Here is a 22,438-nt window from a genome sequence, read left to right on the forward strand (position 1 = left end):
AGGGAATTGCTCACACCTCAAATCTTCTGACTTGTGGTAGTGGCCAGCAACTTTGCTCTAAGAGCAGGATCTGCTATGTTAAGCAACATGCAAACACAGAATATAAAGCCGGACCTGTCTGCAGAATTTGCAGCCTACAGAACTTCTCCAGTCTTCCACAGATGACTGTGAATTTCCTTTGTCATAGTTCCAAAGACCCTACCCAACACCAAACAGACAATTCTGCCAAAACCACAATATCAGGAAACTTAGCAAGAAAAAAAGTCTGCCCTGGCAACTAAGAGACCACAGTGCAGCAGAACAGATCTTGCACTAAGTGTTTTGGTGGTGTGTGTCACACTTTCACACCACATCTCTGTTCTGACAGAAGCTAATCTAGTATCAGAGATGACAAGTCTTTATGTAACATTTGGAAGTTAACTTCCACTACTTCTGTGACATTTTCACAACTGTCTGAGAGCACAAACTGGGTTTCTGAATACAAAAACGAATGAGACAAGACTTAAGAACTGCATTAGAGAGTCAACAGAACCCACTGCTCAGTGACGGAGCAGCCAACTTCATTAGCAGCACTGATACAGCCTGGTTATTTACAGATTCTCAGTGCATTGTTACTGAAGAGCCTCATTCTTCCCCTATGGTTCCACAAAACACTCCAGTTTCTGTGGAGTATTCAGTTTCATGCTACAGCCCCAGCTTCCTCCCATATTAATTACATTTCCTGGTGTAATACTTCTGGATACTTTTCACCGCCCAAAGCCCAAATATCTTTTCCAGTCCCTATTCATCTTCTGAGGAAGAGAGTGAAAAGGACCTACAAACTAGGTAACATCTGATAAGCCAGAGCAGGGTAAATTTAGGTTAGACATAAGAAAAAAGTTCTTTACATTGAGAGTGGTGAAATACTGAAACAGGTAGCCCAGAAATGTGATTGAGGCCCCACCCCTGGAGACATTCAAAGTCAAACATCATGGGTCCCTGAGCAACCTGATCTAGTTGGAGATGTCCCTGCTAGCTCCAGGGGAATTGGACAAGATGACCTTGGAGGGTCCCTTCCAACTCAATGCCTTCTGTGATTCTGTGCGTGATACTGATGATTTACATGATGATGAGCTTGCTGGCTGGTACTCTCAGCTGCCAGGCCAGCTAAAGAGGGGAAAAAATGCTGAATTCTTCCTCGCCCTTGCGGCATTAAACTTGAATAAAAAAAGCTTTAAAAGAGAATACTGAAAGCACTGCCCCTCCATCAAAGCTGACTGATACCACCCAAGGAGTTAAAGAGATATCAAGAGCAGCAGATTAAGAGAAAGATGCAGACAATAATCATAAGCTTTGATCTCCCAGCAAATGAGGTGAACTAACATTACTGTCCCATACTATTAGCATCTAAAGAGCCTTCCAGAGAGTCAATCCTTCCAGAAGAAAATGATAATAATTATCAGTAACACTTAAAATCATAGACATCATCTTTTCTTTTCCTAGACACTTCCATAATTTCTCTGGCTATGAAATACAGGACAAGGTATGTTCTGCTGCTTTTGAAGTGGACAGCTTACTGCTCTAGTGCTTCTGAAGACACACTCCCCTCTTCAGTACCATGCAGCAATCATCACAATGAGCCTAAATGTGCTGTACAGGTAATAAGAACTATGAAATGATACTCCATGAAATAAATATTTATTGCTTTACAGAACAATAAAGATGTGGTCAACTAGTTCAAAAGCCCCAATCCTTATTTTGCTTGCAAACTAATTTTATATCCTGTCTGGTCATGACCAAGACTTCCCATCACATCTGCAAAATAGTAGAAGTTACAGTATCACCAAGGTTGGAAGAGACCTCAAAGATCATCTAGTCCAACCTGTCACCACCGACCTCATAAAGAGCAGAATAAATAATTACAGCCAGCTTCTGTAGAGGGATTTTGATATTCAGTGTTTTCACTGTATGCCCAGAAAAAGTGGCTTTTGATAGCCTCTCTTTGGTACTGCATAGGTAGTCAATCATTTGATTTTAGCAAATGTAGTTCTGAAGAAGACAACAGCAAATCTTAAAGAGCATTTTATTAGTCAAACAAATTAATAAAAATGTAAAGAACTCCATCCCAGTCAGTATTACACTCTATAAATTTGCCTTAAAAGGCATACAAGACAATGGACTGACCAAGTATTTCTTATAAACAGTTGAGAAAAATATCTTCTAGTGACAAAATTCTATGGAGGTCTGGAACAGTCATTTGCTATCTGCCATATGCATTTGAGAAAATATTTCAAAGTCTGCATGGAGTCAGTCAGCATAGAACATAGGGGGAGCAGGTCACTGTGTAGGGAGGTAGGGGCAAAAACCAATTGCTGTTTCCCACACTGTTGTTCAATGTAAAGTGCAGATATTCCAAAATATTTTTTTAATGCAGCTCAATTTTTTTTTCCTCTTTGATGACCTTAATGCCATTTTGTGCATGATGCATTTGTAATAATGAAATAACAGCTTTTAAAGGAATTAATCCTTGTAACTAAAAAGTACCTGTGAAGGGGTCATTAATGTCTCTCCAGATCTGTGTTTGAATTTGAGTACCTCTTTCTAAGCAGCAACTATTTTGGATTGTTCTGTGTAGATACTACTCCATTTTAGTTCGCAGTGTTAACTACTACTCTCTATCACAGGTCTCAGTGTATGGCTTTCATGGATTCTCCTGCTCTGTGTTAGGAGTTATCTGCAACGTATGAAATGGAGATGTAACTGATTCATCCGTGCTTTTAGCATGAGTAGTATCTACAGTAACCATGTTAATTAAAAGTCTCAAAACCATTAGAAACCCCAGCAGCTGAAACACGAAAATGTATAACAGAAAGGGACAGAGACTGCTGAGGTGATGTTAAGCTAACAGGACAGAGAACCTGCAGTAGTACCGAAGTGACCACAATTGCAGATTTGGGTACAAAATCAGCCATTTTGGTGGCAAAATCAGCACACTTGGCTTTGCTGCATGTTTTAGATGCTGTTGGGTATTTCAAGGTATTATTTTGTGACTCTTGGTCCTATATTTTTTTTTTCTATAAGCCTTTGTGTTGGTTTGTAATAGGAAAAAAATGAAAACAGAGACTTTTTCCCTTCTATAACAATAATGCCATGGAGTTACCTTCACTAAAGATCCACCATCACCTGGCAACCTCAACTTGACACTCCTGTCTCCCTTCCCAAGCAATTTTACACAAATTTTAGGTGCCAGCACAGCTTCTCATTACATTTAGTAGTGTTTAGCTGAAAGCAATACCAAGAATAAGCTAGATTCAGTGTGCTAACGGGGAAAAAACAAAAGGAGGAAAAAAAGGGGGGGGGGGGGAAGGGGAAGAGATGCCTTAAAGGTATCATTGTTTCACAAATGCTTCAAATGATTACAATTTGAAAAGCCAGATGACATTTAAACCAACTGGAAATATCTTCTGGACTTCTGCTCTCATTTGCAAAAATAAAGATGGATCTACTGTCTTCTCATTAGTATCCTGTTTTGTGCCATATCTCACAAGCAGGCCTCCTCCTCCGAAATTTTGCTTGTATAGTCACCATACATTGCCCGGTCACATCATGTCCAGCTGCAAATAGAAGAAAGATTGGGAAGAGGAAGCACTGAATTCAAGTTATGCCTTACGTGTGTTTGCATTTGTTATTTCTTACATGTTGCTCAGATAAAAAGCAAATTCAGAAATCCTTATCATGCAGCACAAATCCTTAAAACTTAATACTAAGCTGCTTTAAAGCACAAAACCAAACCTGAAATCTCATCTTCACATCATTGTATGAGCAATTCATAGATTCTAAACAGCACAGTCCAACAGCAGAAATCTGCCAACAACTGAAGCCTCTTTAAAACTGCCTATGCCATTAGCTTAAGCCTTGGAGACAAATTTGTAATGAATCAGCCTGTAAAAAACCGGCTAAGGTATTTATTAAAAGACCTCCATAAATCCTTAAATTTCATCAAGCATACACAGAGAAGGTTAATTAAGAAGATTAAAAGATCTTTTAAAAATCATTTTCGGTTTCAAACCCACATAAACAGCTGCTCCAGATCTACAAGCTTTGTTAAATGCTAAATTATTACAATTTGCTATCAAATGAGCAGCCCCACTTTTGAAACAGACTAGAGGACACAATTAACCTATGTAATCACCCATGTTACTCTGTAACATAGTGTCTACCGTCATGGAATAACACACCACTTTATGTTTCACAATAGCAAATAAGTCATTCCATGTGGCTCTTTTCTAACTCAATGATTTGTTTTCAAAGTGATGTGCTTTAAAAAGCACTTGCTCTCTCTCACTGAACCTTTCAATTGCAGTTTAATTTGAAAGCCACATCTTGTCTTTATGGTACTCACCAAATCATCCACATCACCACCTTCATCTGTGGGAGGAAGGGTTTCATTTTCCTTTTCTTTCAGAGCCAAGAACTGAAAATACAAATGTATTTATATAATACTGACAAAACTCAAACCCTTCATGTTAAATTAACAGAATGCATATCAAATCAAGTCCACCTATAATTAAAAATTATGAAGGAAATTTATTCTGGTTTCCACCCTCAAAAATCCCCTTAAATGACAGGAAAATTCCTAAGACTTGCTTTCAAAGGATTTTATGGTGATCTGTGTTGAAAAACAGACAAAAAGGTATGTTTCTTCAGAGATAAGATGGTTAAGCTGTGGAAGATCCTGTAAGAAGGATTCTGCAAATATTAGTTCCTGGTCTCATGAGGAAGTGGTTCATAGAAGAGGAATCTTACAAAATGTACTGTCCTTAGAAACAACCTAAAGCATAGGAAGTACTTGAGACCTTAGTGGCTGGAGCCTGGGCACTTTTCCCTACCCATCCGCTGTCATCCACCATCAAACGTGGGATTCTGGGCTAGATGGAAATTCTGTCCATGACAGTAAGAAAGACAACTTTAAAAGTAATATTGTGTGCAGCTAGAGTGCCAAAGGACAGCAACAACCCCCCCCAACCAATATGAACACATATGCCAGCTGATCAATGGCTTGTTTGGCAACATTTCCTAAGTATGACATTCAAGTTCTGTGTGGAACTTAGAAGTTCTCCATTGAATTCAATCAATATTTAACAAATATATGAATTTAAAAGACAACACTCAAACATGCAATATGATTACAATGCCAGTATTGAAAAATAGAAAATTCATTATGTGAAATTCTGCTGTTGCAGCTGCTGATAAAACTCAGCACATGCACTTGAAGCATGGCATCCATAAACAGAAGTTAAAGGTAAATTGCTCAGCTACTACAACAACTGAAATCAAACACAGGAGTACAACCACCTCTGAATTATTCTGTTACTAGCCTAACATACTGAGAAAAATAAAAGCTAGGAAAAAACAAATACTTAAGTATCCAGGCATCTAAAAGTGTTAGTTATTGGTCTCTTTACCAAAATCCTTACTGTAAAATAACAAATTTTCTTTTTCTTACTAAAATGCACCAGATAAGTACTACAGAGCCAGGAACAACCTTGCCCCAGATGGCTGTGAAAAGCCGAGGAGGAAGAAAAGCCACGTTCCGTGACTTTGAGTTCCATCCTTAATTCAGAAACAACTTTGCTATAACTCTAGATGATGAAAGAGAACAACTAGTTAGAAGATAACCACATTAAGCAAGCTATAAGTAACTGCTTAGAGTTTATGCCACTTTCCTGCAAACAGCTGGCTCCTGTCTTTACTCTTTACCTGAGGACTACAACTGTAACAGCCACTAAGGTGGTGTAAAAGGTCATGGGATCACTATTAGAGCACTTCCAGTCTTGTCTAGGGCAATAATGACAGCTTTAGACAAGGGGTAAAACACTGAGAAGTTAGTTGCCAGATACCAATCTCAGAGTGAAAAGCAAATACATAGCTTTTGGTTAACATCAAGGACAGAGGATGAAGACAACCTCTACCTACTCATCTCACTACCTAAAGGTTGGGCCTTTCTTGCATCCTCAATAGCAGCATCCAAGTGAATGTAGAAAGCTTACTCCACAGACAACATAAATGTTTTAACATGCTGAGTTCAACTTTTTGTATAGATTAGAAAAGGAGAAAAAAAAGCAAAATAGAAGGTGACAGAGCCAGAAGGAATTTAAATTTCAAGATGCCAGTGTCTCTCTATCTTTACTGCTGGAAAGAGTTCCCAGTCTAGTAGTAACATAAGCCACATAGTATGAAACTAAAAGCTAATGACAATGTCAGCTCTGAAAGGCTTTTTGTGTCAGATCACATTTCATTTTACACAGTTAATTAAGAGTCAAATGGTATATCTGAAAGTAGCACACTTTTCAGTTTTCAAAATTAGCTTTCCCACACTAGATTAGGTAAAGCAAGCTAAAAGCCAAAGAAATGAATGATGAAGATTTGTAATAAATTGAAAACCTGAAGTTTCCATCAAATGCTGAACATCCAAAGGGTTTTTTTTTCCCTTAAAAAAAAATCTATTTTACATTTATGCAAAAGAAAATTACACATAATAGTTGTGCTGAAATCCATTATCTTCCCCAAAGCAACCAGAAAAAGCACTTGACATTTCTGCTCTTTCAACCTATCATCCTTGTGCTCTAGTAAGAGCATCTCCACTATTACAGAAAAAAACTTCTTCTGAAAACCATTTTTCTCAGAGACAGAGAAATAACCTAGCTCAATAAAAGAGATATTCTTTTTGTATTAGCTTTCTATTAAGTGGCCTTGTAAGTCTTCCTTTCTTCTTCAAACAGCAACCCTAGGAAAGTGAAAGCTTCTATCCCTTAGTCCTGAAACTACTATCACCTTGCAATCTGCACATCAGAGAAAAGGCCTTTGTGTCACATAGGAGCACACCGGCAGCTGGTCCCTTGACTTACACACTTGGCATGTGACCAGCTACACAGGTGAAGTAAACTTGCATCTTACTCTGTTGCATGATAGTTTTAAAACTGCATGCTAATCCTATAGTGTAGGGTACCACATTCAGTACAGAAAACAAATGAACCACTTTTGCATTCTACTATAGACTTAGGGAAATACTGGCTTTGTACCACAGGGGAAACTTGGGGCAGGGTTTAACTGTATCAAGAAGGACTAGTTTTTAGTTCAGCTCTGTAATCCCATAACAAAAATTTCTGTCTCTGTAGATCTTACTCCATGAATACAGAGTCATCCAGCTTCTTAAGTATGAAGTCATATGAACCCTTCACAGAAAATGGCAAATTAGGGTACTGGTTTTACACCTGGAGAATGTGTGGGGAAGTAGTTATGTAATGAGTAAGTGGGATTGCCAGCTGCCTAGTTAGCAAAGGTTTACTACCTCATTTATACTGGAAGTTAAAGTAATGCCATGTGAGACAACTGTGTTGCAGAGCTGGTATCATGCAATCTCTTCTTTTCCCCTATTTTAAAGGAAAATGATGACTGTTTTAGGACCTTCAATCACATGAAAAATTTCCTGTACTGTATTACCTCATTGACTGTAGGATGAAAATACAGAGATGTAATTTTGAGGTCAGTCTATAAAAGCTTTGCTCCAGCTCAGCCTGGGAGCTCTGGGATCTGTGCTGCATTCCCATACAGGCACAGTATTTTTCAGCCACCACAAGCTCACAGTTAAGACAGTATGCTCTAAGGGCTTTGCAGGTAGCAGAGACTTCCTTTAGGAACAGTGGCTATACCACACAGCATTAATACATTCTGAGCATCAAGAGTAGTTTCAAACTACAAATTAAAGTTCTCAGGAAAAACATTGTCTTAAGAAGTTTCCAAGTAAATTCATAGCGTCTGGAATATATAACAAAACCTGATACTCCTTAAAACCACCACTGGGGTAATAGGTTGCTCTATACAATTGTGTGGAAAAAAAGCCCCCATTGTGTTCCATCATCTGTACTCTGCACATGTGTTTAGCTTTCTGGACTCATAGTATGTTAGCTTTTCATTTTCCATGACATTTCTTCACCTTGAGGTAAATAGTTACAGATCAAAAAACCCTCATTAATTCACTCATGGAGAATCTACTTCTATGCCTTCTGGTTATTGCTAATGTAAGGCGTGGAAGTTGCAAAAAATCAATGTGGCATCTTTTAGAAAAGCTGCTTGTCTGCAAAGTAGTTATTTTAGCCATGGGTTTACCTTCAGGAGGCTGTAATACAATGACCTTCTTTCTTCTAAACTATTTAAAATCATGGATAGCAGCCTGATGCAAGAATGCCTGTCTTATCTTCTCCACACAAAAACAATTTTTGACAACAACCCTCAATTCTGCTCTCCTTCAAAAAGAAGGCACCATTCTGCTTGTTAGTATTTACTCCATTGTAACTGTGGCATCCTTCATTCATCAATGCTGTTGCTCAAGTATTATATTTCATTATATATTATTGGAATGGGCTGTCCAGGGAGGTGGTGGAGTCACCATCCCTGGAGATGTTCAAGAGGGGATTGAACGTGGCACATGGTCTAGTCATGAGGTCTGTGGTGACAGAGACAAAGGTGGGGACAAGACCCTCACCAGCCAAGATACCACACAGAGGAGCTCAGCCCCAGTAAGGAGGCCCAGCCAGCACCCATGGATGTTATCAGAGGAGTCATCAGTTCTCTTCCTACCTAACCGGGGGGCCACCAGGCCCCCCGGCCTTTGTTGTCACCACCACCATCACCCAGTGTGCACCATGGGGACTCACCAGTGATGAGAGGAGGATCCCTCAGCCCAGATGGGCTCAGCTTAGGGATTCTGCCTCTCCTGGGGGGGATTAAAAGGGGAGTGGGTGGGGAGGGCCAAGTGGCCACACCTGGGGTGGGAGGAGACTCCAACAGAGCCCAGGTGCTCTGGGATTTGAAGGGAAAATTGGGTGGGTGAGGGACTTTTAGGGTGTCAGGTAATGACAGGACTAGGGGGAATGGAAAAAAAATAGAAATGGGTAGATTCAGATTGGATGTTAGGAAGAAGTTCTTCACCATCAGGGTGGTGAGACACTGGAACAGGTTGCCCTGGGAGGTGGTGGAGTCCCCAGCACTGGAGGTGCTTGAAAAAGTATTAGATGTGGCCCTTGAAGCCATGGTTTAGTCATCATGAGGTGTTGGGTATTACGTAATAGGTTGCACTTGATGATCTCAGGTCTTTTCCAACCTGGTTGATTCTATGATAAATAGCCTATTGCTGTTTCACTATATCAAGTTCCTATTCTTTGTAGAGGATATTTTCAAGGTAATGATGTCAATATATGCTACTTAGAATCACAGAATCGTAGAATCAACCAGGTTAGAAAAGACTTCAGAGTTACTAAAGCAAAATGCTGTGGTACACGTTAGGGGAATTATTTTTGCTCTGAACTGGGGCAATTTTGAGTGCATAGCAGAAGACCACTCTTCTTCCTTCAAATGGATCCTGATTTCATTCACCTGAAGATTTATCCACGTAAGAAAGAATCTTCTGTTGCACAGTAAGGGCCCTATACAAATAGATGCTCATTAAAAACAATGATACCTTTTCTGCCTCTTCACTAGTCACGGAACTTTCCTCTGCTTCATCTTTAGTGATCAAAGAAATTCTGTCTAAAAAAAATCAGAGATATAAAAATATCATTAGAAGGCTTCCCAAAACTGCACTTAATGTTAGAAATGAAAAGTCTTCCAAATTCCAACTTCTGAATGTCATCATCAACAGCAAAAATGAAAAAAAAAAATAAAATAGAATTGCTCAAAGGAAAATGTGCCCTGCATAAATGAGTCAACTCTGATACAAACTGTGATATAAAAATAAATTAATGAGCATATTCATAAGATTGTGGAAGTATCCGTTTAGGAAACTGCTAATATTATGACAATCAAACTAATGAGACATTGAAATCACAGCTCACAGATGAAATGCTGACAATCTATCAGAAATTACACTTTTAGCCATTTGCAGCATGCTCTTAGGGCCTTAGAAAAATTAACTCCTCACATTCAAACACTTGTACTACGATTACTTACAGACTGACTGCTAATGTGCTGGCCCTGCTCCTACTTGCTCCTTAGCTGTGCTAGCACTACCATCCTGTGCAGTGACCCCTCCCTTCAAAAGAACTGTGAAAAAAGAAATAAATAACATCTTTCTACCCTCATAGTTTTTGCAGTCTAGCTCACCACTTGGCTACACACATGCTTGAGCCTGAATAAAGAAGCTGTAGGTAAGAGCAAAGAAAGTAGACTCATAAAGCAGTAGCCCAAGTGTGATGCCACCTTAATCTGCCCATAGAATTGTGCAGCAGAGTTTCATGAGAATTTCTCCATGTCCAATGCATGCCACATTTGGTACAAAAGAGGAGATGTGGCAAGAAGCAGAGAAAATAGTTTCTGCTTTTGGTAGCAACAAGCTAAAAGCTATTTCAGCTATCTAGTGAAAGCAGCTAGATTATGCATAAAACACCATGATCTCATCTTCTCACAACAAGATAATCTATTCTTCACAGAGTGATTGCCCATTGGAATGTGCTGCCCAGGGAAGTGGTGGAGTCACCATCATTGGAGGTGTTTAGGAGGAGAATTGATAAGGTGCTTGGTTGCATGGTTTAGTTGATTAGGTGGTGTTGGGTGATAGGTTGGACACAATGATCTTGAAGGTCTCTTCCAACCTGGCCTATTCTATTCTATTCTATTCTATTCTATTCTATTCTATTCTATTCTATTCTATTCTATTCTATTCTATTCCATTCCATTCCATTCCATTCCATTCCATTCCATTCCATTCTAAATTTGTACAAAAATATTATCCCTGTACTCTTTTTTTTTTCTTGATAATATGCTCCAGTTTGTCAGAAACTCTGGTTTGTACCAACTGAAAAATATTCCAGCATGGCTTTGCAAAATCCAGCTTGTTGCCTTCTTTTTTTCAAATGTCTTCATAGAAGGCATCCTACAACACCGTCAGATAGAATATGCTGTCAGTGTTGTCTTGTGCTGTTGTTTTGGGTTGCTAATATAATTCCCATCTTGTCTTTTGTAAAAGTTGGACAGAGTTCATCACTTCAAAAGGTTCTATACAAAAGCGAATGATTGCATTATACAGCATGCACCCTTACAAGAAGCAGCTGGGCATTTAACAGATTTTCTTAGCACTGGCTCAAATTAAAAACAAGAGTATGACATAAAAGCTTTCTTTTAGTTCCCCATGTTTTGTGTTTGTGAAAACGTTCCTTTATTTATCACTTGTGTAGTCTCTGAACGTCTTTTAGAATCACATGGCCTTGTATCTCCCTGTTTAATCAGAGATAGGTGTCACATCACCACATATTCTGTCCTTCAGGCTGCTTAAACACAAAATGATCAGTGACATGTTTTAATGCTATCGATGGCTTTTTTGAAGCTTAATGTGGAAGATTCTTTTCATATCTTCACTGCATGTTTTTTTCCCACTTATTTTCAAATTCATCTGAAATCGTGTTTTCCTCCTTCCCCTGTAACATTTAATTTCTTCTCCCTTCTTCCACAATTAGTTTACCATTTCAATAACACTTGGCAATGCATTATAAATACTGCTGATATGTAAGTATTCGTGCAAAAAAGGAAGCTGCAATGTGAAAGATATTTTTTAAACAGGCTGAAGGAATGAACCCTATTAAAATGCTTGTCTGGTGTTACTTGAAGCATCCAATTGCTAACAAAGTTCCTCTTACATAATGGATAATACAATTTGAATTTTAATTGCTTTTCATTTTCATTTTATTTTATTGCCATCCTACCTTGTATCATGATCTCCCAGAAATCAGCTAAGGCTTTATCTTCCACCTTGGATTTCAGGGCCTGCATAAAATCATTAAAGCACTGCACCTTGGAGAGCTGAAAAAAAAAAACACCACCAATGATAAACAAGAAATGTTACAAATACTAAACGCCACTGCAAACTCAATTCTTCATGGAGTTACCTAGCATGGTGAAGTCACTACAGATTTGGGGGTTTATTTTGGGTTCTAAAGAGAGGTGAGCCATAAACCTTGTCTGTCAGAAAGTCTCAAAGACTTTCTTGTAACTGGTCTTATTGAAGAAGAAATATGTAGGATTGCTTCCTTTTCTTTTATGAGCATCAGGCCATAGACCTTCTGTTTTCATGTTTAAAAAACCCAAACAAGTGAATAATACAGAAGCAGCTAGTTCCTATCCCAATAAAGAAATACAAAATGCAAATATATTTCTAAGCAAAGAGCATAAGAGATTTGCATCTATGACTCAATTCTTTTTCCTGTAGCAATTAATTATAAAGTTTCTAGTATAGCAAGTAGGTCCATCATATCTTTAGTCAGGAAGAGATGAGTTTTCACATATTAACATTACCTTCATTGCCTCCTCTCTGAAAACTCTGATACAATTGATGCCTTTCATGTAGTACTGTGAACCTTTATTTCCAAGGAACTGATCAATGCGGTTTATCAGCTGCTGACTTACTGAAAGGCAAAGAGAAATGAGTCAAAGAATGCACACTTTCAAGGCAAAAAATATTTTCCCTTTACATCTCTCTCTTACTATTCCACAGGCATCTAAAGAGTTAATCTCACCCATACTGGAGCTCACCCAGCCTGGAGAAGAGGAGACTCGGGGGTGACCTTATTACTCTCTACAACTACCTGAAGGGAGGTTGTAGACAGGCGGATGTTGGTCTATTCTCCCTGGCAGACAGCACCAGAACAAGAGGACACAGTCTCAAGCTGTGCCAGGGGAGGTTTAGGTTGGATGTTAGGAAGAAATTCTATACAGATAGAGTGAGTGCCCATTGGAACGGGCTGCCTGGGGAGGTGGTGGAGTCACCATCATTGGAGGTGTTCAGGAGGAGACTTGATAGGGTGCTTGGTGCCATGGGTTAGTTGTTTAGGTGGGTTGGATTGGTTGATGGGTTGGACGCGATGATCTTGAAGGTCTTTTCCAACCTGGTTTATTCTATTCAGGTTATTCAATAACCTGGTCTATTCTATTCTATTCTATTCTATTCTATTCTATTCTATTCTATTCTATTCTATTCTATTCTATTCTATTCTATTCTATTCTATTCTATTGCCTCAAACTACTCAAGTTTATAGCTGATATCTCAGCTACTGGCAATTACATCCAACTCTGAAAAAATCAGATGTACTAGCAAGTAAACCAAGCACAGGCAAGGCAAAAAGATTTTTCCTGGAAAGACAAGTAAAAAAAAGCACTGGCATAGCTTGCTTGAGAGAAAGTAAAATGAAAAAATTTGGATCTTGAAATTGAGGGATGTTATGCTCTACAACACAGATATATTAGAATAGAATAGACCAGACCAGGTTGGAAGAAACTTTCAAGATCATTGCATCCAACCCATCATCCCCATAACATTCTTTGAAATACATGCATACTTCAATAAAAGCCTTAAATTTACAGTGAAGGTGTAATAATGTCAAAACAACCTCTGTAGAGTCGTTGCAGTTAAAACCCTACCTTGTTGTTACTGACATTTGAACTTGTCTCTACGCAGGTAGTTTAAGGAGTTTTCACTGGGGCAGTGCTGTTTATGATAACGGGCATAAGCACAGTTCATAAACTGTGCATGCCTGACAAAGAGAGGCAAACAATGAGACCTGCATCAACAAGAAGAGAAACATAGGTTTCATCCTCACTGTTGAGCTCCTAAAAGTAGGTAGCTGTAAAACATTACAAAGGTAACAAGTGAAAGAGTCAGAGGTCTGCAAGCCCAACTACATTCTGCTGGATTTTACGTTTGTTTTTTTCTTTACAGGTAAAGAATTGTTCAATTTTACAGACACCTCAGCCTGGGAAAAGAAGACTGTGAGAAGGGTACAATAGTGATCTATAAAGTCAGAAGCACTGTGAAAAGGGAGTGACAAACCACTGCCTCTCTCAAAATAAGAGCAAAGAGTTGGGTTAAGAACAAATGAAAGCACCTCTTCAAACAAAAAAACAAACCTCTCTAACGCTGGGTACCGTGAGATGCTAGAGGTTGCAACACCTTTAAAAAACAACAACAAAAAACCCAAATGAACAAAAAGCCTTGAACAAATTATTCAATTTTTTTAAAAGAGAAACGCTATCAAGGGAAATTAAAAGATGATGTTGTTGTTGAGAAAGAGAATGCAGGAAAGCATTCTGGACAAGTCAGAGCATCTGTTCTTGTTCTGTTAAAGACAGGTTAGGGAACTGGCAGGACCTTTAGCCTAACCTATAGCCCTTCTTATGTTCAGATGTTATCAGCACACCTCCCTTCAAGTATTCCAGCCATGGAAACATCAACAAAGAAAATAATCTGCTAGTGATGGAAGAGACAAGGATAAGTAAACACAGTGAGAAGTAGGTATCATTTAAATATTGTATTCTGCTCACTGTAAGCATAGACAGTGCTGGCTGTTACATTTTTATGAAATGCCTAACTGAGCTGAATCTGAAGGACAGTATCTATGACAAGAGTGAAACAAGACATGTTTGGTATTCTCCCATGTTATGGGTTTAAGACCATAGAGATAAAAAGTCCTCCAGGGACTAGATAGTCCAGGGGGCAGAAAGGGATTCCACAGTCAGTTCTTTTTCTTTCCTCCCGTGTCTCCTGACGTGGCAGCTTATTTCTTGTGGTTCATGGGAGAGTGCAGGCTTACTGAGGCCTTCTGCAGCTTTCTTGGCAAGCTGAATGTCTTGCTATGTAATTTTGGCTTATTGTGGGGGGGCATTGAAGCCTGGTAGGCCTGTCCTGTAGAGGGGGAGTTTGGCCTGCTCCTGGGCCAGCCGAGGCTGAGGAGGTTGGGCAGGGGGGGGAAGTTTTGACCTAGTATTGAGGTCCAGGTGGAGAACTGAGCTTAATTTGTGTATATATTCCTTTTCCCTGAATACCTGTTGTATTTCTGTGTGTATACATATATATATTTGTAAATAGCATTCATATTTAACCTCCAGTTCTGTGAGAGTGTTTTATTTTACTCCCTTTGGGGTAAAATACCTCTCTGTCCTTTTGTCATGGCCAGCTCACAACTCAAAACAAGGACATCCCACTGGCTTTTGACTACGCAGTTTCCAGAAGAGAAGGTGGATAATGGTTCTGTCCAACAGTGTGCTAAAGTGACTACTTCCCCAGGTGATCAGCTCACTCTCTTTATTTCGCCAGTAGCTGACAAACTAAACGGAAGTTTCACTACTTAAGCTCCCCAAGTTAAGTCAGTCCATTTTCTTCCATGGCTAACAATTTTCTCATTAAATGTTCTAATTTCTTACAAACTGCACTAATAAAAGCAAGTCCTGCTGGTGTTTTCAGTGGTGGTGGTGGTGGCTTTTTAAAATGCTGCCTTTGCATTGATGTATTAAATTAAAACCCCAGGCATTATGAGGGTGCAGTAGAAGTCTTTACTGTCAGAATGGTTCCAGAATATTGTTTGACTTTATCAGACCCTACTTCTTCTTTTGCATTTAATTGTTTTTTAATTCCTTTCCATTCGATTGCACTAGCTGGCACCAGAAGAAAAGACTTTTACTTGCTATTAACTGTGAGCTGCTGCCTTGTGAAGTATGTTGTTAAGAAGAGAAAAACCCAACCCTTGCAATATTTTACTGGGCACTGAAAGACCATAATATACGCAGGAAACAGGTTACATCACAACAATATTTTAAGTCAGATTGTTCTAGTATCTTGAAACAGCTCGGCTAAAGTAGAGTCTGTCCACTGCATCTCCCTTAAATGATAGGCCAAGTGAATGATGAGCCAGCAGTGTGCCCAGGTGGCCAAGAGGGCCAATGGCATCCTGGCCTGCATTAGGAATAGTGTGGCCAGCAGGAGCAAGGAAGTCATTGTGCCCCTGTACTCTGCTTTGGTTAGGCCACACCTTGAGTACTGTGTCCAGTTCTGGGCCCCTCAGTTTAAGAAGGACATCGAAACACTTGAACGTGTCCAGAGAAGGGCAACAAGGCTGGGGAGAGGCCTTGAACACAAGCCCTATGAGGAGAGGCTGAGGGAGCTGGGATTGTTTAGTCTGGAGAAGAGGAGGCTCAGGGGTGACCTTATTGCCCTCTACAACTACCTGAAAGGCGGTTGTAGCCGGGAAGGGGTCAGTCTCTTCTCCCAGGCAACTAGCACCAGAACAAGGGGACACAGTCTCAAGATGCACCAGGGGACATTTAGACTCGAGGTGAGGAGGAAGTTCTTCACTGAGCGAGTCATTCGTCATTGGAACGGGCTGCCCAGGGAGGTGGTGGAGTCACTATCCCTGGAGGCATTCAAGAGGGGATTGGACGTGGCACTTGGTGCCATGGTCTAGTCATGGGGTCTATGTTGATAGGTTGGACTCGATGATCCTCAAGGTCCTTTCCAACCTAAGTTATACTGTGATATTGTGATACTGTGATCAATCTAAAATAGATTAGACTACCAAACTCCTTCACGGGACTGAAGTTAATAACAGAGATAGCAAATAGGGATTACAAGCACAAGTTTTCTGAGGTGGACTCCCTTCCTTTACCTATTTAGGTCTGAGAACTTTGTTGATTTCCTGCTGCCTATCATCTGGGTTTCCATTAGTGTGAATCTTTGGGTTTGGGTGCTGCAAAAAATACATCTTTTTATTTGAGAAAGGCAGGTTCTGCATGAAGCTATTAAACTAAGCTGTGAATATCAGCATTAACTTTGATGTGCTCCAGACAAATCTCATGCACTGGTGTTTTGAAGAGCAGGTGCTTGTTACAAACTGACAGCCATTTCAGGCCACTACGGTGTAGTAACTTTTATTTCTTCTCTCCCAGCTTCCCTCATCCCTCACACACACATTTATAGAAGTAAACTAATGAACTTCTGTATTTTGCATAAACTGGCATTCCAGCAGTCACAACCAGCATGATCTGCAGAACATCCCAAGAAATTTTAATCTTCTGCTTCCTCCTTCCACTACATCTGATTGGTTAGATAACAAACATACCAATTAAAGGCTGAAGAACTACAGGCAGTAAATAAACAAATAAATCTTTGAACAGAAGACCTTTTTTGTTCTAACAGAATTTAATCCCTTCCTCCCTAGCGTTCAGACACATTCCCTACTCAAAAATACATTCACTGTAATTTCTTGTGAAGTATGCCATGAACAATTACATTCACTTGTTATGTCTGAATAGTTACAGTACCACGGTGTAGTTATATTTTCATGTTTGTTCATTTCAGTCCTTTGTCTTGATTACTATGCCAACCACACGGCAGGATAGTAACAAACAAGGCTGTATTATAGTCAATAAGTTCAGTTCCCTGGGGAATTTTTCCCCTCCCTAAAGTATCAATCAGTTTTTAAAAGATATGTTCTTTCTGTAGACCGAAATCTCCTGTTACAGCCAATTGTTTGATTTATCCACTGGTGGTTGTAATGATTTGCATTCATGGCCAGAGCTTAACATAAGAGTCACTAACAAATCAGTTAAACCGCCTGATAATTAAAGTACTGCTTTGTAAGTATCATCTTTTTGTAACTGAAGAGATTCTAAACCGAAAACTGTCCTCATTTTTAAAGACTTCCTTTAAGGCAAGAAATAAGGATTTTAAGATTAAGAGCTGTTGAACTATTCCCGTGCCTTATGAGGTGCTGCTCAGTTTTGGAATCATGTCTCTAAATGGTCTATGCACATGGATGAGAATGTCTGATGGACATACAGCCCAAATCCCTGCTCAAATCAGGGTTTCTACTGATCAGGTTGCTCACTGCTTCACAGACTTGACTTCTGAGTAGCTCCAAAGCTGGAAAGTATCCAAGTCCTCTGGCCCTCTCTTTCTGTGTCTGACTACCCTCATTGTGATTGTATTATTTTTTTACTCCTAACACCTAATTCAAATTCTGTTTGTTGCAACTCAGAGCTTTGCATCTCACCCAATTGCTATGCCCTTCAAAGATGAATCTGGCTTCATCTTCTCTGTGAAGCAGACACAGAAAACTTCAAAGTGATTTTATATACTCAAGTATTTGGTTTGCAAATACTCTTCTAATGATTGAATAATTTTCATCAAACCAGTCATTGGCCTACCTAGCATTAGAGCATGAATAGTCTCTGAAACATATAAAAACACCCAGTCAGATAAAAATGCAGATGAACTGCAAAGGCATATGCCAACAAAACGCTGTGATAAAATATCATCCTTGTTGCATTGATTTAATAAAGTCTCACTGCAAATCTCTTACACACGATTCTTTTATGACACAATTCTTTTATGCATACAAAGCATCCAGTGCAAACCCTGTGTTTTACATTTTATTCAAGAAGCTATCTACAAGCCACAGCAAAAGTGTGACACCTCAGGCACAAACAGAGTATTGGCTGAAATCTACACATGTAAATACTTTTATTTTCCTAGAAATTCCTAGGAATAAAAATATCAACAAACTTGCTTTAAATATAAAAATAAAGAGTTTGGTACAATTTGTCTCTGGGTATTGTTTCTTAGGTCCATAAACTGTACAGTTGTCATCGTAGATTTCTCTCTTTGCTGACAACCACTAAAAAAAAGTGCTGTCAACTGCAGGACCTGAGATATCCTGTTCTCAGACAGAAGTCCTGTACAATGCAATAAAATCTGGCCTTTGAACTCACATAGAAAATTTATAAACCAAAAAACCAAGCAAACAAACAGCCCATGTATGGGTCAATATCAGTTTGGGTTTTTTTTTGCTCCCCATTAAGACATCTTATATTCTACATAAGCCTATGAAAATACAATGCAGCGTATCAGACACTTTCTGCTCTCCAGAAATGCAGACATGGATGTAAATAGTCCAACAGGATGAACTGGTAGTCATGTGGCTACTCCTTTCACATTACAATGATGGCAAGCACTCACTGCATTTGAGAATCTTCTTTGCAGAGCCACAGAAATGAAGAAACTCATTGTACAGCCTTGGGAGTAACAATTAGATTCTGCTCAGGCAAACTAATCTATGCTATTTGCATTCATTGACAAAAATGTCAGAAGCTGTTATCAGAAGACTGCTCTTTGTGATGACTGTGCACTTGCAACCTGCTCAAAATAAGACTTGCATAAAATGACACCTCTTTGGGCAGGAATGCAAATAAAAAGTAAAGCTATCTGGAGGGGAAGGACAATACTAGTTACATGAGCAATCAACATTAACCAGTAAATTGACACAACTCATCACATAAATCATTAATTTGGTCCCTACTGTAATAACCTACATTGATGTCAACTAAAACCAAAGTTAAATACTGTTTTAGAAGGTGAGCTGCCAGTCTCAGAAAACCTATCCCTATGACCCTTACCAATTTAAAACTCTTAGATTTTCTAAAAATATGATCAATTAGTGACTCAGTTCTCCCTAACAGTGAACACATCATTTCTTCTGCTCTGGTCTTCTGTGGGATGCAGCATCTCTACAACTACCTGAAGGGAGGCTGTAGCCAGGTGGGAGTTGGTCTCTTCTCCCAGGCAACCAGCACCAGAACAAGAAGACACAGTCTCAAGCTGTGCCAGGGGAGGTTTAGGCTGGATGTTAGGAAATTCTTCCCAGAAAGAGTGATTGGTCATTGGAATGGGCTGCCCAGGGAGGTGGTAGAGTCACCATCACTGGAGATGTTTAGGAAGAGACTGGATGAGGCACTTGGTGCCATGGTTTAGTTGATTAGATGGTGTTGGGTGATAGGTTGGACTCAATGATCTCAAAGGTCTTGTCCAACCTGGTTAATTCTATTCTATTCTATTAGACACAGGCTGTCTACATTACCGTTAGATGACTTCTATGAATGACACAAACCCTGATCATCAGATCCCAGCCAGGCCACTGCAAGAGATGCACTAAATTTCCATGATTGGGACGTTAGAAACCTAAAAATTCCCCTTGCCATACTTGGGTTTTGATAACCATCATTTTGGTGAGAGACTTGCTGTGGACTGAAGATGTGTGCCATTAACCTGTAGCTTAATTAAAAAGCCACTGTATTGTCAGTGATTAAAGTATAATACTTCCTTTTGCTGCAACTTCTCTATACACTAAAAAAAAACAACCAAATCCCCAATCTCACAGTTGAAATGCTTTCTCCTCCCTGTGGAGGAACTTTGTTTCTATTTTGTTTCAGAATGAGAACATAGGCTCTATTTAGTTTGGAAGACCACACTGGATGCTCTTTATATACAAGAATGAAGCAATGCATGACACAAACTAGTTCTCCTGTCTGCATCCTGATGCATAAAATGTTTGTGTTCGTGGGTTAGGTTATTTTCTTCCAATAAACTATTTGAATGCCACATATTATCTTTTCCTGCTAAGAGATTTTACATTTCCCATACATTCTAGCAGAGGGGGGAAAAAAAAGAAGTTTCAGCATTAAACAGGATACAAAATTATGCCAACAAAGAACCCCCTTAGAACCACTGAATAGTTTTAAGGTAGAATTTGCTACTTACATAACCAGAATGCAGTACAGCAAGCAAGCCATTAAAAACATGCCCATAATGTTTTATATATTAAGCTACCTAAAAGGCTCCAAAGCAGAAAAAGAATTATGCAGAAGGACAAAGTCAAAAAAAAAAAAAAAAAGGCAGAACATATTTTTATTTATAGTGGTTTCTATCTCTCCTTTAGATCGGTGCCTACATTCTGCTACATCTTAGAACTACAGAGCAGATCACATAGAAAAGAAAAGCGCTCAAAATTTCACAAGCCGTCCAAACATACTGCAGTTATCCCCAGCACAGCTAACCAGTGGGCATATTTAAGTGCTCTGTAGTTAAATCATCCTCAAGGTTAATCACTATACTTATTTGTGCCTTAAAGCTTTTCTACATGACAGAATTAATTGCTGTAACAAAGCAGTCAACTGTTTCACAGTTTCTGATTCTAAGATGTTGTACAATGCCTTTTTTTACTGCATCTTCGTGTATCTGAGATTTGAGAACACAATCAGAAATATTTTTTCAATGGACAATACTCTTCTGGAACTAAGGTGAAATCCATGTAGAAAGCTGGCTAGCTGCTTTATAAATCTGGAAATTCTGGAGAGAATTAGCTCTGTAGGCTTTAACAGCCTGCATGAAAAATCAATACACTACTCAAGCTATGTCCAAAAAGACCATAGGCTTTGTTGAAACATCTAGCAGCTCCCTTCAGCACCTCTGCAAATCTTTTTCACTGGTAAGAAATGCTACGTTAGTGGCTATTCAGCAGATGAGGTTTATGTTGACACAACCTTCAAATCAGCCTTTAAAAGCTAAAAAACACCAACTCCATCTTGTGCAGTCTTTTTAATATACCTTTGGATTACATATATCTCTGTACAGCTATTCCAGTAGGGAATTACCATTCAAACACAATGACAACTCCATTATATTTTTCAGACAGGGAATGCAAGACAGTGGTTGATCCGTGCTTTGTCTTCTTTGTCATTTCTGCATCAAAACCCTGTCTTGCTGTACACTGAGAATATATTAAGTGCATATATGCAAATATATACAGAAGCTCCTCTCATCTTTAAGTCACATGCTACCTGTTCAATACACCCTAAATTCACCTGTGCTTTCTTCTGCTCTCAACAGGCAGTAAGATTTAAATCCCAGGCATCAGATTCTTAGTTTTTCATAGACTGCAGAATGCATTTCTCACACTGTGTGGCCAACAGCCCTCCACTTTAAGCCAGAAAGATCCCATGAAGCCAGATAAGAAGTGGATGAACTGTCTTGTTCAAATAGGGTAAGTACCAAGGGAGTTTCTGTTAGAAACACCTGAGCTGTTTAGATGCCTCAGTGTAGCTGCCTAATGCCTTCTGTGCCAGGCTGCACCCATCCTGGGAGGGGGAGGATTGCGAGAGCCCTGCTCTCCCTGGGGATTAAGGAAACCTGATCCAGGTGGATTTGGTTCCTTCCCCTCTGCCCCCCGGAGGGGTCCCCTGGGGTCTAAGTTAGACTGTTCCACTCCCCCTTCCTGTCCAGCAAGACTATAAAGGGGAGGTTATGGTGACCATTTTATTTCTTTTGCTTCTGTCTCACCTGTGCAAAAGGACCAAGAGCCATTGCTGGCTTCCTGGTTCTGCCACGTGGTCTTCCTGCCACATCCACATTTCTCCAAAGGGCAGCAATCAGCATACATCAGGGGAAATACAAGGCCAGCCAAACTTGGTTTTGAATATTTTCCTATTCATCCTTGTTCCTTACCCTTGTGAACCCTTCCTGTTATAGTTATTTATATATGTGTGTATATATATATATTGTTTAAAGAAAAAAAATTTACTTCTCTAATTCCAAACTAACTGCAAATTATTTCTTGGTAGATTTACCTCCTCCCCTTCTTCCTTGCTCCTCTTTTTTTCCTTTTTCTTTCCTTTTTTCCCCCCTATTCTTTCCTTTTCTTTCTTTTTTTTTTCCTATCAGGAAAAAGGAAGGGGGAGGAGGAGTTCTCAGTTGCCACCACCTGAACTCTTAAATTCCAGTTAAGGCTCAAACCACAACACCTTCTTA

General features: G+C 39.4%; 1 protein-coding gene across 1 annotated transcript in view; it reads right to left on the minus strand.

Moving 5' to 3' along the window:
* Positions 1-2,045: 2,045 nt before the first annotated feature.
* Positions 2,046-22,438, minus strand: part of XRCC5 (X-ray repair cross complementing 5) — a 57,706-nt gene continuing 37,313 nt past the window's right edge. The window contains exons 17-21 of the mRNA XM_068138915.1: positions 12,325-12,434; positions 11,736-11,832; positions 9,500-9,567; positions 4,382-4,453; positions 2,046-3,593 (exon numbers count right to left, since the gene is read on the minus strand). Coding sequence (XP_067995016.1) covers positions 3,579-3,593; positions 4,382-4,453; positions 9,500-9,567; positions 11,736-11,832; positions 12,325-12,434 — 362 coding nt within the window. The 3' untranslated portion in view covers positions 2,046-3,578. The remainder of the gene's footprint in view (positions 3,594-4,381; positions 4,454-9,499; positions 9,568-11,735; positions 11,833-12,324; positions 12,435-22,438) is intronic.

Source organism: Melanerpes formicivorus, unplaced genomic scaffold (assembly GCF_026170545.1).
Source record: "Melanerpes formicivorus ecotype bairdi unplaced genomic scaffold, bMelFor1.0.p_v2 SCAF_5, whole genome shotgun sequence".
NCBI classification, from domain to species: domain Eukaryota; kingdom Metazoa; phylum Chordata; class Aves; order Piciformes; family Picidae; genus Melanerpes; species Melanerpes formicivorus.